At 45.2% G+C, this 18,028-nt stretch overlaps 1 protein-coding gene across 1 annotated transcript in view; it reads left to right on the forward strand.

Annotated features, from left to right (window-relative positions):
• ddhd1b (DDHD domain containing 1b) overlaps positions 1–17,542 on the forward strand; it is a 38,892-nt gene extending 21,350 nt beyond the window's left edge. The window contains exons 11-13 of the mRNA XM_019346233.2: positions 576–754; positions 2,261–2,518; positions 12,984–17,542. Coding sequence (XP_019201778.1) covers positions 576–754; positions 2,261–2,518; positions 12,984–13,168 — 622 coding nt within the window. The 3' untranslated portion in view covers positions 13,169–17,542. The remainder of the gene's footprint in view (positions 1–575; positions 755–2,260; positions 2,519–12,983) is intronic.
• Positions 17,543–18,028: the final 486 nt, after the last annotated feature.

Genomic DNA, 18,028 nt, shown 5'->3' on the forward strand with positions numbered 1-18,028 from the left:
TCTGAATGGTTTAGGACCAAAATACATCAGTGACCTCCTGACCCAGTATGAACCTTCCAGATCCCTCAGGTCATCTGGATCCGGTCTGTTATCAGTCCCCAGAGTCAGAACCAGACACGGAGAAGCTGCATTCAGCTTTTATGCTCCTTATATCTGGAACAAACTCCCAGAAAGCCTCAGATCAGCTGAAACACTCAGTTTATTTAAATCCAGGTTGAAGACTCACCTATTCTCAGCTGCATTTGAATAAAGCACCAAATCCACACTTAAGTTTAAATTTCAAAACCTACTTTTTAACTACTGATTTTATCTACTGTTCTGATTTTATCTACTGTTTTGATATTTGATTTTATATACTGTTTTGTTTGTTTGTTTGCTTGTTTTAATCAAATTTAAATCATGCTTTTTATTTGTTTTTGTTTTTAATGTCTCTGTAAAGCACTTTGAATCACCTTGTTGTTGAATTGTGCTATATAAATAAACTTGCCTTGCCTTGCCTAGTAATAATTATCATGTCATTTAAGTAAGGACGAAATGTTTCATTGAGCAGAGGTTGATGTGGATGTGATGTGCAGGTACAACACTACCAACCCAGCACCGTATGATCTGATACGGCCCACGCTACTCAATCCCCTGAAGGAGACTGTGTCTGTCTCAGATTCAGAGAGCATCCCTAGCCCTTGCACGTCTCCGCCCCAGCCCCGGCGCCACTATGGAGAGTCAATCACCAGCCTGGGCAAGGCCAGCATCATGGGTGAGGATTTCAGCAATGGAGTCATATATATATATATATATATATATATATATATATATATATATATATATATATATATATATATATGTGTATATATATATATATGTGTATATATATATATATGTGTATATATATATATATATATATATATATATATATATATATATGTGTATATATATATATATATATATATATGTGTATATATATATATATATATATATATATATATATATATATATATATATATATATGTGTATATATATATATATATATATATATATATATATATATATATATATGTGTATATATATATATATATATATATATATGTATATATATATGTGTATATATATATATATATATATATATATGTATGTATATATATACATGTATGTATATATATATATGTATATGTGATTTTTTTTTATTTCTCATGTTTAAAAATCAGCTTAGTGAAATAATAATATCTGAAATGGATATGAACGCCAAGTAAAATCAGCTGATGTAAGCTGAGAGAAACAGACGATGCTTGAGCTGCTGATATTGTAGCAGGCCCAGCACTGGGCAGTAAACAGGGTGTAAACAAATCAATAGAAGCAATTAGCTCTGGAGAGTAACTCGATAAATGACATTTGATATTACACAGCAGATATCCCAAAAATTTAAGATGAGACGAGCCAAACATTTTTAGGTCATGAAACTTGTAGAGCACTAGAATGCTAAAAACAAACATTTCAAGGTGACATCTGTTTTCCTTATTAACGTTTGCCAATGCTATCCTTTTTGTTTTTGTGGATGAATTAAAACATAATGCTAAGGAGACAGAATGTGCTGTTGAGTACTTTGATGCCTAGCTTATCTAATCTGCAAGTGTTGCTGGGCAAGATGCTAAATCTTGCTTCAGAAGTATCTGTTGGTATCTAAATGTGTGTGCCTGATAGATAAAAAAACAAAAACATTTAAAGTAAGAGAAGAAAACACACTGTAACATCACACAACTCCCTGGTTGCTACTTGTAACTACTCATCCCATGTTAACTGCAGATGGGTAAAAAGTAGTTTTAGGGAAGACTAAATATTTCCCTTAAGTTTAAAGGGAAAATTACATTTAAGGCAAATCTTTTTAGAACACAAAGATTTTTACTGTAAATCTTTGACCTTACAGATAGGAGATCCTTTGCCTCTATGAAGTTGGGGAAGTTTTGCTGCCACAGTTGTGGTCCACAGACAAGGGTCTTGAACCTGTTGTCCTTTTGCCCCCTGCGAGTGCCTCCCTGAGGGTTTGAAAAACATGAGAATTAATACCGTTGCATCAATCCAGCTTTTTCCATTATTGCCCAATACTTTGGGTGTGGGTATCTGGAAAACCCCAAAAGGGAGCAGTTGAAAGAAGAAAAGAGCAGAAGACTCACAACTTTTTTGAACACACTAAATATTGTTAATGAATAACTTTAGATCAGGAATGCAAAATTAAATGATCTAATGCATAAATCTCATTACCCCTAAGGTGCTGCAAGTCTCGGAAAAGGAATTGGAGGAATCCTATTTTCCCGCTTTTCCCGTTCCAGCGGCCAGGTGGGTGGAGTGGAGGAGGAGCCATCAGATTCTGAGAGTGGTACCTCTGAAGTTAAAAATGTGGCAACAGGAGAGGAAGAAGTAGCAATGGCAGAGAAAGAAGAAAAGGACAAACAAATAATGGACGAGAGGAGGGAGGTGGAGCCTGCCATGTCCCAGTCCACCTCAGCTGTCATGGACATCACCTCATGTAAGTGCTGTAAAGTAAAGCATCTATGATTTGCTTTGGTTTTTGAGATCTTAAATCGACGTGGCTGCTCTTCAAGGGGTAGAGCAGATCATCTACTAATCAGAAGGCTGGTAGTTCAATCCCAGGCTGCTCCTAGGCTGTCTGAATGCTAAAGTATCCTTGGGCAAGAACTCTGAGTTGCTCCTGATGCATTCATCAGAATGTGTGTGTCACACAGAATCTGTGTGAATGATAATTAGAAAATACTTAGCCATAATCTCTAAAAGTAGAAAGTAGTAGATGGGTGAGACATGTATAAAGTGCTTGAGTAAAAGAGTACTATATAAGAACCAGCCCATTTACCATGTCTTTTATCTTCCTGTAATCATTTTTCAGAAACTTTTTGTGAGTCAAAATCATGTTTGCTCTGTTAAGTCAGTTCAGTTCAGTTCTATTTATATAGTGCCATTTCATAACAACAGTTGCTTCAAGGTGTTTTATATTGTAAAGATCCTACAGTATCAGAAAGAAACCTCAACAATCACATGACCCGCCTATGAGCAAGCAACGGTGGGTAGAAAAAACTCATAACTGTTAGGTGCAGGCTATGTGCAGGCAGGAAAAGGACCCAAAGTGCAGACTCCGGAGACAAACGTGAACTTAAACAGCTTTAATGCTGAACTCAAAAAGGGTAACGAAACTTCCAAAGTACAAACATTAACACAGGCCGGAAAACAAAACACACAGCTAAGTAAACGGTAGAACGCGACAGAGAGCACAGGAAAACACAGGGCTTAAATACGCAGAGGGAGTAATCAGGGAATGGGCAACAGGAGGGAAACACAGCTGGGGCAAATCAGGACTAACGAGACAAAGAAGCGTAAACTGAACACACTGAGAAAAGACAGAGACCTTCAAAGTAAAACAGGAAACACAACACAGACTGAACTTACAGACACAGACTGACTGGACACGGGGATATAGCAACTAAGGATACACAGAGACGCGAACTAGACAAGGGGATACAGCTGACAGGGGAGACAGAGCAACTAGAGACGACAGAGACATAAACCATAAGACAGAACTCAAAGAAACCAAAGACTAGAAATTATAAATAATATAACAAACTCAAAAACCCTGGGTCAACGACCCAGGCCTCCTAACAGTACCCCCCTCTTAAGGGCTGGCTTCCAGACAGCCCAAACCAGAATCACCAAAAACGAAAAACCACCCAACCAGGGTGGGCGGTGGGGGAAACAGGACGGAGGGCTCGAAACAAACCAAACAAGGAGCCAGAAACAAAAAAAACCGCAAACAACGGAGCCCAGAAAGCAACATAACAAAACACACAGGCGGCCAGGAAAAACAAGTCACACAAAGTTCAGGGGGCCGGCCCGGAGGACGACGGCCCAAGAGTCCAGAAAAAGTACAGGAGGCCGGCCGGGCGGGAGGCACCGGCGGCGACGGAGCAGGTCAGGAGGCCGTCCACGACGGCGAGGACGTCTAGTCATTGGCCTGGAAAGTGGCCGGACAGGACGTGCAGGGCGAGCAGGGCATGCAGGGCGGACAGGACGTGCAGGGCGTGCAGGGCGGACAGGACGTGCAGGGCATGCAGGGCGTGCAGGGCGTGCAGGGCGGACAGGATGTGCAGGACGTGCAGGGCGTGCATTGCGGACAGGACGGGCAGGACGGGCAGGACAGAAGGGCGAGGACGTGCAATCAGAGGCCTGAAAGGAGGCCGGCACTGTCGAGGCGCAGGCGCGGGAGCCGGAGATGGTGGCGCTGCAGGCGACCCTGATGAAGCCTCGGAGGCCGGACCAGGCGACGCTGAAGCCTCGGAGGCCGGACCAGGCGACGCTGAAGCCTCGGAGGCCGGACCAGGCGACGCTGAAGCCTCGGAGGCCGGACGGGGCGAAGGTGGCGCTGCAGGCAACGGTGTGGGAGCCGGAGATGGTGGCGCTGCAGGCGACACTGAAGCTGGACCCGGCGACGGCGGAGCTGAAGCTGCTGCTGCTGCTGGCGGCGTGGATGAAGCCGCCGCAGGCGGGGATGCTGCAAGCAACGATGTGGGCGCTGCAGGCGGCAACGTAGGTGGTGGCTGTACGGTCTCCCCGGAACCGTCAATAGAGATGAGGATGTGTTGGCTGGGACCTCCAAGACCCCCAGCCGATGAGGCAGGAGGCTGAACGGGCTCCTCGGACCCTCCAGCGGAGACAGGTGGCTGTGGCCGAACGGGCTCCTCGGACCCTCCAGCGGAGACAGGTGGCTGTGGCCGAACGGGCTCCTCGGACCCTCCAGCGGAGACAGGTGGCTGTGGCCGGACGGGCCCCTCGGACCCTCCAGCGGAGACAGGTGGCTGTGGCCGGACGGGCCCCTCGGACCCTCCAGCGGAGACAGGTGGCCGGACGGGCCCCTCGGACCCTCCAGCGGAGACAGGTGGCTGTGGCCGGACGGGCCCCTCGGACCCTCCAGCGGAGACAGGTGGCCGGACGGGCCCCTCGGACCCTCCAGCGGAGACAGGTGGCTGGACGGGCCCCTCGGACCCTCCAGCGGAGACGAACAAGGACTGGCGCGGTTCTCCAGAACCCCCAGCGGGAACAGAAGGCTGGACGGGCCCCTCGGACCCTCCAGCGGAGACGAACAAAGGCTGGTTTGGTTCACCAGAACCCCCAGCGGGAACAGAAGGCTGGACGGGCCCCTCGGAACCTCCAGCAGAGGCAGAAGGCTGGACGGGCCCCTCGGACCCCCCAGCGGAGGCAAACAAAGGCTGGTGGGGTTCTCCAGAACCCCCAGCGGGAACAGAAGGCTGGAAAACTAAACAATCCAAAGAAGCATCTTGGCTAACAGTCTCTGTATTAGCTGGCTCAGATGAAACAGAATCCTCAGAGTGAAACACAATGTTACTCACAGTGGGTGTGACGTCAGAATGTCCGGAGTCAGAATGCTCAAATGGAGCATGCAATAAACAGTCACTGTTTCCCCTGAGAGGAGTCTGCTCAACAGTTCTGGAGTGGCGGCGGCATGAACGCTGTTTCCTTCGGGATGAGGAAATAGGAACCGGTGGAGAAGCGGAGACCTCCTCCTCATCCCCTGACCACATAGCCGCCAGGAAAAAGGCAGGCGAACGGATAGGTGAACGAGATCCCCGCTGGCGTGGGGAGGGAGAGGAAGTCCGTGGCAGCGGTGCGGAAACTCTGTCCCGCTGTGGTGACCGCTGCGGAAACTGCTTTACGGCGAGCTCAGACCGCTGCTGCATTGGCGTGGTGAGAGAGAGGGCGAGCTCACTTGCCCTGACCTGCTCCCTCCATGCAGCGATCGTGCTGCCCAGATTGGCATCCGAAGCAAACTGCTGAAGCCGGGGGCTGGTTCTCACCATTGCTTCCACTGTGCTCAGTCCCACAGACATAGCCCGTAGGCTGTCGGACTGGGATATGCGGTCCAGCAATTTAACCAGCCTTTCCATCTCAGCGTCTGACTCCGAAGTGAAAACGTCTGCGGGGTCCATGTTCTGGTCGCGTTCTTCTGTTAGGTGCAGGCTATGTGCAGGCAGGAAAAGGACCCAAAGTGCAGACTCCGGAGACAAACGTGAACTTAAACAGCTTTAATGCTGAACTCAAAAAGGGTAACGAAACTTCCAAAGTACAAACATTAACACAGGCCGGAAAACAAAACACACAGCTAAGTAAACGGTAGAACGCGACAGAGAGCACAGGAAAACACAGGGCTTAAATACGCAGAGGGAGTAATCAGGGAATGGGCAACAGGAGGGAAACACAGCTGGGGCAAATCAGGACTAACGAGACAAAGAAGCGTAAACTGAACACACTGAGAAAAGACAGAGACCTTCAAAGTAAAACAGGAAACACAACACAGACTGAACTTACAGACACAGACTGACTGGACACGGGGATATAGCAACTAAGGATACACAGAGACGCGAACTAGACAAGGGGATACAGCTGACAGGGGAGACAGAGCAACTAGAGACGACAGAGACATAAACCATAAGACAGAACTCAAAGAAACCAAAGACTAGAAATTATAAATAATATAACAAACTCAAAAACCCTGGGTCAACGACCCAGGCCTCCTAACAATAACAGGAGGAAACCTCCAGTGATGTGAGCAGTGAAGGATTCTACTTCTTGGATCCTTCACCGCAGACATTAACTCTGTGGATAAAACATAAAGTTCACCAGTGAAGACACAAATGATAACAAGTTGCCATTCCTGGACTGTGCCATGCACATTGAAGAGAATGGAAACCTCAACACTGAAGTTTACTGGAAGCCCACACACACGGACCAATACCTCCTCTTTGACTCCCACCACCCTCTGGAACACAAACTTAGAGTAATCAGGACCTTACAACACGAGGCAGAAAATGTTCCCTCTAAGCCTGAAGGGAACAAGAGGGGACACACATGTAAAGGAAGCTCTTAAAACATGTGGTTATCCTAATTGAACTTTCATCAATTCAGCAAAGATGCACTGAAAAGAAGATCAGACACCAACTAGGGAGGATCAGAAAGACAAACTCAACAACATTGTCATCCCCTATGTAGCCGGTTTATCAGAAAAACAGGAGAGTCTTCTTCAAGCACGACATCCCAGTGTACTTCAGACCTAGCCACACACTCAGACAGAAACTGGCTTATTCCAAAGACAAAACTCCTAATATAAACTTAACAACGTGGTATATGCTGTACAGTGAGGCGAGGAATGCTCAGATCTCTACATTGGAGAGACCAAACAGCCACTTCATAAACACATGGCACATAGAAGAGCCCCCTCCAGGGTAAAAGACTCGGCTGTCCATCTGCATCTAAAGGGCAAAGGTCACTCTTTCGAGGATGCCAGTGTTCACATTTGGGACAGAGAAGACAGGTGATTTTATTGAACAGAACCAATGTCAGAGGGTGGGGCTTACAACACCAACTGTCTGCCATCTATAATCCGGTTTTGACCTCAGTAAATCACATGATAGGGTGGGGCAAGGTCTTACAATGGGTTCACCCACACCCGTTTTCACACCTTGGCTCATGTGATTAGGTAGAGGAACAATAGGGGGTCCATGACCCTCTTGTGGACACTCCCATAGGGCTTAAATCTGGGACTCTCCACCAATTGCTCTTAGAACTGAAGAAGCTTCTCGGATGAGAGGTAAAACGTCTTCAAGAAAACTTAAAGAAATCCAGACGCTTTTCCAAGCTCCTTAGACTAGATCTTGGTTATTTTTTTCCAGTTTAGATTTTTAGTTTAGTTTATCTCTGTGTTCTTTTGCCTTTGTTTCGCATGTGTTTCGGCCTTCAATAAGTGGCTTGTTTTTTGTTAAACCTGACTCCTGCCTCGAGCGTCTGCGTTTGGGTCCTCTTAAATAAATACAGGGTCTGCTACTGCACTGCAATGAAGTGTTTTGAGCAGATAGTGTCTAAGCACCTCAAAGACTGCCTACCTCCCTCTCTTGACCTCCACCAGTTTGCTTACAGAGCAAATCGGTCTACAGAGTATTCCATTACCATCACCAGGAAGAGCTGCGAGAGGAAGCTCTTTGTGGACTCAGCATTCAACACCATAATCCCAGACATCCTTCCCACCAAACTGGACCACCTCCACATCCCCCCTGCCACCTGCTCCTGGATCAAAGATTTCCTAACCAACCGGCCTCAATCAGTCCGACTTGACCCCTACCTCTCCACTCTACTGTCACTCAGCATCGGATCCCCAGAGGGTTGCATTCTCAGCCCCCTACTGTATGTCCTGTACACCAACCCACACAACCAATGTCATCGTCAAGTATGCCAATAGCACTGTGGTTGAGCTCATCTTTGATGGGCATGAGACAGCATGCAGGGTGAAGGTAAAGAGTTTGTCCTACTGGTGCTTAGAAAATAACCTGAAGCTTAAAAGAACTCATCATGGACTGCAGGAGGCACAGACAGTTCCAATTCCATCCATCCATCCATCCATCCAGCCATCCATCCATCCATCCATCCATCCATCCATCCATCCATCCATCTTCTTCTGCTTATCCGGGGTCAAGTCGCAGGGGCAGCAGCCCAAGCAGAGAAGCCCAGACCTCCCAGACACCAAGGTGTTCCCAGGCCGCTGGGACATGCCCAGAATACCTCACCCAGGAGGCGCCCAGGAGGCTCCTATCCTTGTCAGATGCCCGAACCACCTCAACTAGCTCCTTTCGATGTGAAGGAGTAGCGGCTCTACTCTGAGCTCCTCTCAGGTTGGCCGAACTTCTCACCCTAATCTCTAAGGGAGAGGCCAGTCACCCTTCGGAGGAAGCCCATTTCTGCCGCCTGTATCTTTTGGTCACTACCCACAGCTCGTGACCATAGGCGAGGGTAGGGATTGACCAGTAAATTGAGAGCTTCCTTTTATACTCAGCTCCCTCTTCACCACAACAGACAGGTACAGCGTCCGCATCACTGCAGCCGCAGCACAAATCAGCCTGTCAATCTCCTGCTCCCTTCTGCCGTCACTCGTGAACAACACCCCGAGATACTTAAACTCTTCCACTTGGGCCAAGAACTCATCCCTGAGTGGGCACTCCACCCTTTTCCGGCTGAGGACCGTGGCCTCAGATTTGGAGGTGCTGATTCTCATTCCCACCGCTTCACAGCGAGCTGGAGGCCATCACCCGAGGAACCCAACATAACCACATCATCTGCGAAAAGCAGACACCCCGAGGGACACGGTTGTGTGCCTTCTCTAATTACACAAAACACATGTAGACTGGTTGGGCAAATTCCCATGCACCCTCAAGTATCCTTGAGAGGATAAAGAGTTGATCCAGTGTTCCCTGACCAAGACGAAAACCGCATTGTTCCTCCTGTATCCAAGGTTCGACTAACGGACAGACTCTCCTTTCCAGCGCCCTGCCATAGGCCTTCCCAGGGAGGCTGAGGAGTGTGATTCCCCCATTGCTGTAACACACCCTCCGGTCCCGTTTGCCAGTCCATGGGTACTGCCCCTGATCTTCATGCAACATTGTAGAGGCGTGTCAACAAAGACAGCCCTACAACATCCAGAGCCTTCAGGAACTCGGGGCGGACCTCATCCACCCCAGGGGCCCTGCCACCAAAGAGTTGTTTAACTGCCTCAGTAACCTCGCCCCCGGAGATTGGTGGGTCATCCCCTTCGTCCCCAGACTCTGCTTCCTCCACAGAAGACATGCCAGTGGGATTAAGGAGGTCCTCAAAGTATTCATTTCACCGCCCGACAATTTTCTCAGTCGAAGTCAACAGTGCTCCACCCGCACTATACACAGTGCAGGTAGAACACCGCTTTCCCCTCCTGAGTCGCCGGTTTGCCAGAATCTCTTCGAGGCAGTTCTAAAGTCTTTTTCCATGGCCTCTCCGAACTCCTCCCACACCCGACTTTTTGCTTCAGCCACTGCCCACGCCACGTTCCGCTTTGCCTTATCTATCAGCTGCATCTCAAGTCCCACAGGCTAACTAAGCCCGATAAGACACCTTCTTCAGCTTGGCGGCACCCCTCACTTCTGGTGTCCACCATTTGGTTTGGGGGTTACCACCACGACAGGCACCAAACACCTTGTGGCCGCAGCTCAGTGCAGCGGCTTCGGCAATGGAGATGTTGAACATGGTCCATTCGGACTCAATGTCCCCAGTCTCCCTCAGAATGCTGTTGAAGCTCTGCCGTAGGTGTGAGTTAAAGATCTCGCGGACCGGGGCCTCTGCTAGGCGTTCCCAGCACACCCTCACTATATGTTGATGGGCGCCAGGTCTGTCCAGCATCCTCCCCCGCCGCCTGATCCAACTCACCACCAGGTGGTGATCAGTTGACAGCTCAGCCCCTCTCTTTACCTGAGTGTCCAGAACATATGGCCTTAGGTCTGGTGATATGATTACAAAATCAATCATCACCCTGTGGCCTAGAGGGTCCTGGTGCCATGTGAACTTATGGACACGGTTATGTTGGAACATGGTGTTCGTTATGGCCAAACTGTTGTTTGCACAGAAGTCCAATAACAAAACACCAGTCGGGTTCAGATTCGGAAGGCCGTTCCTCCCAATCACGACCTTCCAGGTCTCGCTGTCATTGTCCACATTGAAGTCTCCCAGTAGGACAACAAGAGCAGGAGTCCCCGGGCGGTGCACCCTCCAGTACCCCATCCAGGGACTCCAAGAAGGCCGGGTACTCTGAACCGCCACTCGGCGCATAAGCGCAGACAACAGTCAGGACCCGTTCCCCGACCCGGAATCGCAAGAACAAACCCTCTCGTCCACTGGGAGAAACCCCAACATACAGGCAGCAAGCCAAGGGGATACCAGGATACTCACCCCGCCGCTTCTCACCAGGGGCAACTCCAGACTGAGATAGAGTCCAGCCCCTCTCCAGGAGACTGGTTCCAGAGCCCAGGCCGTGCATTGAGGTGAGCCCGACTATATCTAGCCAGTACCTCTCAACCTCACGCACTAACTCAGGCTCCTTCCCCACCAGAGAGGTGACATTCCATGTCCCAATTGCCAGTCTTCGTAGCCGGGGATCGATCCACCAGGCCCTCCGCTCCTCGCCACTGCCCGGCTCACAATGCACCCGACCCCTACAGTGCCTCATGGGCCTGCAGGAAGATGGGTCCATGTCCCTTTTTCTGGCTGTGCCCAGCCAGGCCCCATGGACTAAGGCCCAGCCACCAGAAGCTCACTCTCGGGCACCCTCCCTGGTCCTGGCTCCAGGGCGGGGCCCCGGTAACCCTATCCCAGGAAGGGTAAACTGTTCCCTTGATGGTCTTCTTATAGGGGTCTTCTGAATTGCCCTTTGGTCCTGGGGAAGGGACCAGACAATTTGCCATGGGAGACCATACCAGGGGGCACAAAGCCCCCAGACAACATAGCCCCTGGGATCCCTGGGACACACAAACCCCTCCACTACTATAAGGTAGCGATTCGCAGAGGGGAGGTCCAATTCCCTTGCATCATAAATGGAATATAATTGTGATCTGTCTCCACCTTCAGGTTTCTGGGCACTCACGTCTTCTCCGTTCTCCCCTGGACCCACAACACCATCGCCCTGGCATGGGTGTCTGGTATGCAGGGGCCACAACTGAGAAAAAAAAAAAGGCTGAACAGAGGGTAATTAACACTGCCCAAAAAATCATTGGCTGCCCTCTGCCACCGCTGGAGGCCATGGCCAGCTCCTCCTGTCTCAAGAAAACTAGGGCCATCACAGGACCCCTTGCACCCTGCCCACTACCTGTTTGACCCGCCGCCCTCTGGTTGACGCCTGAAATCAGTCAGGTCCCACACTTCAAGACTCACAAACAGCTCCTTCTCCTTGGCTCCCCCACACCCCACCCCTGCCCACCCACCTCACTAATCTGAGCCATGGTCTGAGTAACCCCCATCAGTCAGGCCACACATACACGAACTCTCTTCAGAAGTCTTTTTTCTTTGCAGTACTTCCAAGCACTCTCTTGCTTTTTATATATTCCTCTTGATTGTATTGTCACGGGTTGCCGGGGCAAGCCGTGTGTGAATTATTTAGGACCCAAGATGCGGCAGCTCTGGTGCAAGTGAGTTTATTAACCAAAAGTGGATACAACAGAGATGATGAGGGTGAACATGAAACTAAGAAAACCTAAACTGGGAAAAACTAACAGAAACTAACCAGAAACGGAGATGCAGGGAGGCACGGGGAAATACACAGAATGACGGATGGAGAGACACAGACCATAACATACCAAATAACGCAGACGAACCAGCAACAAGCAGGAGAACACATAGGGCTTAAATACACACAGCAGTAATCAGGGGATGGGAGACAGGAGGGAAACACACCTGGGAGAAATCACAACTGACGAGGCGGGGAAACGAAAACTGAACACACTGAGATCAGACATGGACCTTCAAAGTAAAACAGGAAACACACACACGCAAAGACACAGACTCAGAAACGCGAACTAAACACAGAGACCTCACTACACAAAAGGGGATACACAGGCAGGGATGACACCAAACAGAGGGAACACAACTAAACCCTGGGAAACCAAAACACAACAGTCATAATACATAAAACTATCAAAAGTAAAAGTACAACAACCAAAAACACTGGGTCACTGACCCAGGACCATGACATGTATATATTTCTCCTCTTTTTTATTTATTCACAATTTTCTTGTACATGTACAATGACAATAAAGGGCTATTCTATTCTATTCTTTGATGAGAAAGAAAGGTTGGTGGCTACAAATGTATGCGTACATTCAATATTTATAAATATGTTTTATGATCTACTGTAGTTTACTAATGCATACCTACAAAATATTCACTGTCTGGTTAATAGTAAGAGTTTAGGCCAATAGTAGAAATTTTATTGCTCCCATAAACTGAAATGGAAACCACATGTTGCATAGTGAAAAAAAGTCAAGTGAACTTGTTCAGTATGAGTCTTCAGCACCAGCCTGGCTCACATGATCCTAGATCCTAATATGGCATTTCTTCTGTTGCAGTGGAATTGGAGAGACGCATCGACTTCGAGCTGCGGGAGGGCTTAGTAGAAAGCCGCTATTGGTCAGCTGTGACTTCACATACAGCCTATTGGTGCTCTTATGATGTGGCTCTGTTTCTCCTCACCTTTATGTACAGACAACATGAGCTTCCTGAACCTGCTGAAGACAACTCAGACACCACATAAGTGCAAAGTGAGAGTGGGACCTGTACACCTGAGTCAATTTTCTTTCTTTTTCCAACATTTGAAATCCAAATTCAATTTCAAAAATGTTGGGATGCTGTATAAAATGTAAATGAAAACAGAATTTTCAAATTTCAAATCCCGTTTTATTCACAATGCAACAAAGAAAACATATCAGATGTTAAAACGGAGAAAATTTACCATAAAAAAACCAAGGCCTTTTTAATTTTATTGTAACCAAGTCTCAAAAAAGTTTGCACAGTTTCGTGTTTACCACTGTGCGCTACCTTTTCTGCAAAGGTCTGTAGTAGCTGGACTTCTGCGAGAGGAATGCTGCCTCATTCTTGTCTGATAGATCTATGTTGTGTTGCTCTAAAACCTCTATATACATTTCAGCATTGATGGTGCCTTCCCAGTTACACAGGTTGCCAATTACATAGGCACAAATGAACCCCTGTACCATCAGAAATGCAGGCTTTTAACTGGGTGCTGATAACAAGTTGGGTGACGCCTCTTATCATTAGTCCTGAGGATATGGTATTCATGTTTTCCAAAAACAATTTCAAATTTCTGTTGTCTGTTCACAGAACGTTTTTCTACTTTGTCTATTCTGAGACAAAGAATGGAGTGAGACTGTCTTCTCTGAGCTTTGACCCAGTTCATATATGGCTTCTTTTTTGCATAATAGAGCTTTAATCTGCATATGTAGATGGCACAACAAACTGTGTTCAGACAGTGATTTCTGGAAGTGTTCCTGAACCATGCAGGGATTTCCATGACAGAATTATGTTTGGGGGCCTAAAGATCACCAATCTCATAAATCCTTGAGGAGACTGCTGTTGTAATTTGGTACTATATAAATTAAAATTAAGTCACTCTAACCCCTAACCACTAACCCTCTGATGGCGGCTTGTTGTTGGATCACTGCTGTATAGTTCCATCTCCTTTGCAACGAATATATGTGTAGCATGGCTTCTTTAATGGTTCCTCCTCCTTTAGTAATAGCGATACTAAATGTAGCCTGTTTGTAGTTTTGGAGACCCAGCACTGCACCCTTGAAAATCATGTACCTAGCCAGGCCCTGTAGTTGGTGTGGGAGAAGGTAGTTTTACAAATGTGTGCCTTAAAGCAGATATCCCGTAAGCCAGAGAGGAAATGGTGTTTCGATACTGTGTCAAGCTTGTGAAGTGCAGATGTTTTGAAACACTGCTCCGAACCATGGTTCAAAACACCCGGGTCACATTACCACGACTAAACAAGGTTTTGGTGCACTTCACCCCAGTTTCAACCGGTGCCAAACCTGCTCCTAGGCATTACAAGGCACCAGGATTCCAATGTTTCAAGAATCAGAGTCATTTGTAATTACTGAATTAATGTTTATGATACTATTACTTCAATTTATGACACACGCATGTGTAAAAGAAAACAATATCCTCTCTTCTATTATTATTTTTGCTGTGAATTGTGAAGCCCAATATGGATTATCCAAGCACTTAAACACTGGAATCTATAGTGTAATCAATCCAATATTATATTGGTATATGCATAATATGTAAAGACCTCTTGTGAATGATTACTAGCATCAAGACAGAGACTGGTGGCTTCTAGCACGAAGCTGACACTAACACCTGGAAAGCTTCAAAATCAACCAAAGACATCCAAAGTTTGAAGGCTTTGAGGAAAAAACGAGACAGACTGAGCTCCAGACAGCTGGAAACCTCTGTGGTTATTCCAGTAAACACAGCAGTCTTTTCTCAGAATGATTTACTTTGTAAATTAAGTTGCTGAAAACAACAGGACTCTTGACAGAGGAAGAATTTTGCTGATCACTATAGTCACAGGCTGCCATCTTTAACTGTGCCAATATTTTTCTGGCCTTCAAAATAATTATTAACAGTCTGGTATAATAAGTAGCTTTGTTTGGAATTGTGCAGAGCTTGTCTGTGCCACTGTAGTGTACTGGTGTAGTGAAAGTTGGCCAGCAGATGTCATCATGGAGACGGGTTTCATTTGTTTCAAAGCCTCAATACAACTCCGGCACAAATGCTTTGAGTGTTTCAGTGTTTCACAAAGTCTCACTTTGCCCATCTATAGGTTTGATTTACCGCATTAAAACTGCCCTAACACACAACAAACACAGGGGACATAACTACTGGCTGATCAGTCCAGGATGACACATAAGGTAATAACAAATACTAACAAATTATGTAACACCAAACAAAACAAAATAACTGTTAGTTTAATAACCTCTTCAAATCAATAATATTCAACAGAAGACAAAGTAAATAGACAACTCATAAGTCAAATATAATATATATAACTTAAAATTAATTATATATTCTCCACCATGTAAGAGGTGCACTTGGTGTGGCCCAATCAGCACTTCCTGTATATAAGCATCCCAGAATGCATTTTTTTTCCCCCAACTTCAGTTGTGTTGCTGCACATGCAGCTGTCACAAGCCTAGAAAGGTTTGTTCTGTTGTCTTATGTGGAAAATTGTGAGATGCCCATGTTTTTGTTCTTTTCTACATCACCATCATTTGATGCGTCAAGTTCAGATTAACCATGGCAGAATTGCTACTGTAAAGGGGGACACAATTAAAAGGACTTCATGGTCAATATGGGCAGGAGAAATAACTGCAGCCACAAAAGTTTGTCCTTTATTATTTAAGAAAAAAAAGTCACTTAATGTTATGGCAGCCTGGGTGTTTTATTATCATGTTGAAATTGAATACTGATTGTGTCACTAATGGCGTAACTCTCTGCAAAATATTTGTGAGTTGCCTTGGAGGTGATACAACTTGAATCCTCACTGTAATCAGTACTATTACATAAAATATAATAAATAAAAATATGAAAAAAATATATATTTATAAAATAAAAATGAAATTATAATATACATAAATGACCCTTCTATCAGAACAGAGGCAAAAAGGCAAAATATAACAGTGAATTACAACAATGCCTAGTGTGAATCTGTGAATTCTGTGTTACCCAGAGAATAGCTTTGTGCACCAATTCAATTTTAAACAATTTTCTTAAAGGCCACTTTACCTAACTCAAAGCATGCAATGGAGATGTGCCATGTACATTAGCTGAACTGTAAAGACACAAGCATGCAGAGAAGCTGACACTAACACCTGACACTAAATTTGCTAATGTACTATGCGTAAATTAGAATTCAGAGAAAAGTTTAACCTGCCAGTTAAATGTTTTAAACTTTTTTTCACTGATCCCTTGTAATATGTGTTTGCACCTTTTTTTTTTTAGTTAAAACCTAATATATGTGATGTCCTATATATGCATCGATGTAGAGAATTTGGGGGCCTACCTATATTAGGAGACAGCTAACAACAACAAAAAAACAGTTTCAACCAAGACAGGTCTAAGTTCTGCACAGTAAGGATAAATATTAATGAAATCCTTTCTGTGTGTAGAACAGTTCTGAATTTGAGAACAGGTTGTTGTTTGTTTGTTTTTGCATTTTTAACTTGTACCTTAAAAAGTCCAGTCAGCTTGTCAGTTTTTTTGAGTAGTCATAATAATCCCCCAAACCTCTATTCTGTTTTGTGGATTTTTTTTTTTTTTTTAAAAAGGGTCAAAACATACAAAAAGTACCCTTGGATTCAAATGTACTATTATTTTAAATGTTTGTAAAAATATAGAGATGTTTTCATCATCAGCTTAATATTGAATAAAATCAGACCTAATATCAAATATGTTGGACATGAAATATTATGTTTTCTAAAAATTGTTAGGAAAAGGCCCTAAATGTCTTGATGATGTGGGGTGGCCAAATACTCTGCATTGCTGTAAAAGGTAGCATAGCAAGGATACATGGTAAATGGAAGAAGGTTTTCATGAATGATGCATGATGATACATACTGTATGACTTTAAATCATAGAATCATTAGACTGCATTATTAACAGAACTGGGTGGCAGACTGCCCCTTAAGAATCACTGATGCTGCTGATGGTGGTCCCCTCTGCTGCGGGTATGTTTTGCGTTGGAATGTGACTGGAGGCCTTTCTCCTTTTCTGCATTACCCTGGAAGCAAAATGAAAACTCTAACAATATTGAGAATTAAAAGGTTACCATATCACATTCAGAAACAGAATATGTCTTTTGGACCCATCAACCATACTGTTTACATTTTGTACAGTGACATCTTTTTCAGTCTTTTTTTTTTTTTTAATAAATGTAGTTATGTCAAATATTACTTTGCAGCTGATGAAATGAGAAGTCTAGCTAACACCATGTTTCTGTCTAGCTACCCACTTCTGCCTACATTGTACAGTTCCTTCATGATTGATGTGGCTCTTAATCGATTCATGTTTTTTTTCCATTTTATGATTAAAAGACCAGGAACATACACTTCTTTCTCTGGTCTTCATTTTACATTGTGAAAGATTTAATTTGCATATGCAGAACACACTTCTGATTTATCACATACTATTATGGGTGTAATAAATGATAAGGGAGAATTTTTAAATAAAAATTATATTAATCTGCTTGAAATGTTTAACCCTGTTCAAACCATTTTCTTTGGACAGAAACAACAACAACAAAAATAACTTTAGTTATTACTAATCTATGTTATATGTCCAACACAATATGTCTCGCTCACCATATACAAAATGTTTTACACATATAGCGGCAAAGATGAACAGGCACATGGCTAAAAACATGAGCAGGACACAGAAAGGAATTGGTAGGAATACTAGAGCAATACTAGAGGAGCGAAACCCAGGTAGTCAACCCAGGTAGTAGTGTGCACTATCTGGGTTGACTACAGCAAGGCCTATGACTCAATGACTCAATGCCCCACACGTAGATCCTGGAATGCCTCAAACTATACAA

Source organism: Oreochromis niloticus, linkage group LG15 (assembly GCF_001858045.2).
Source record: "Oreochromis niloticus isolate F11D_XX linkage group LG15, O_niloticus_UMD_NMBU, whole genome shotgun sequence".
NCBI classification, from domain to species: Eukaryota; Metazoa; Chordata; class Actinopteri; order Cichliformes; family Cichlidae; genus Oreochromis; species Oreochromis niloticus.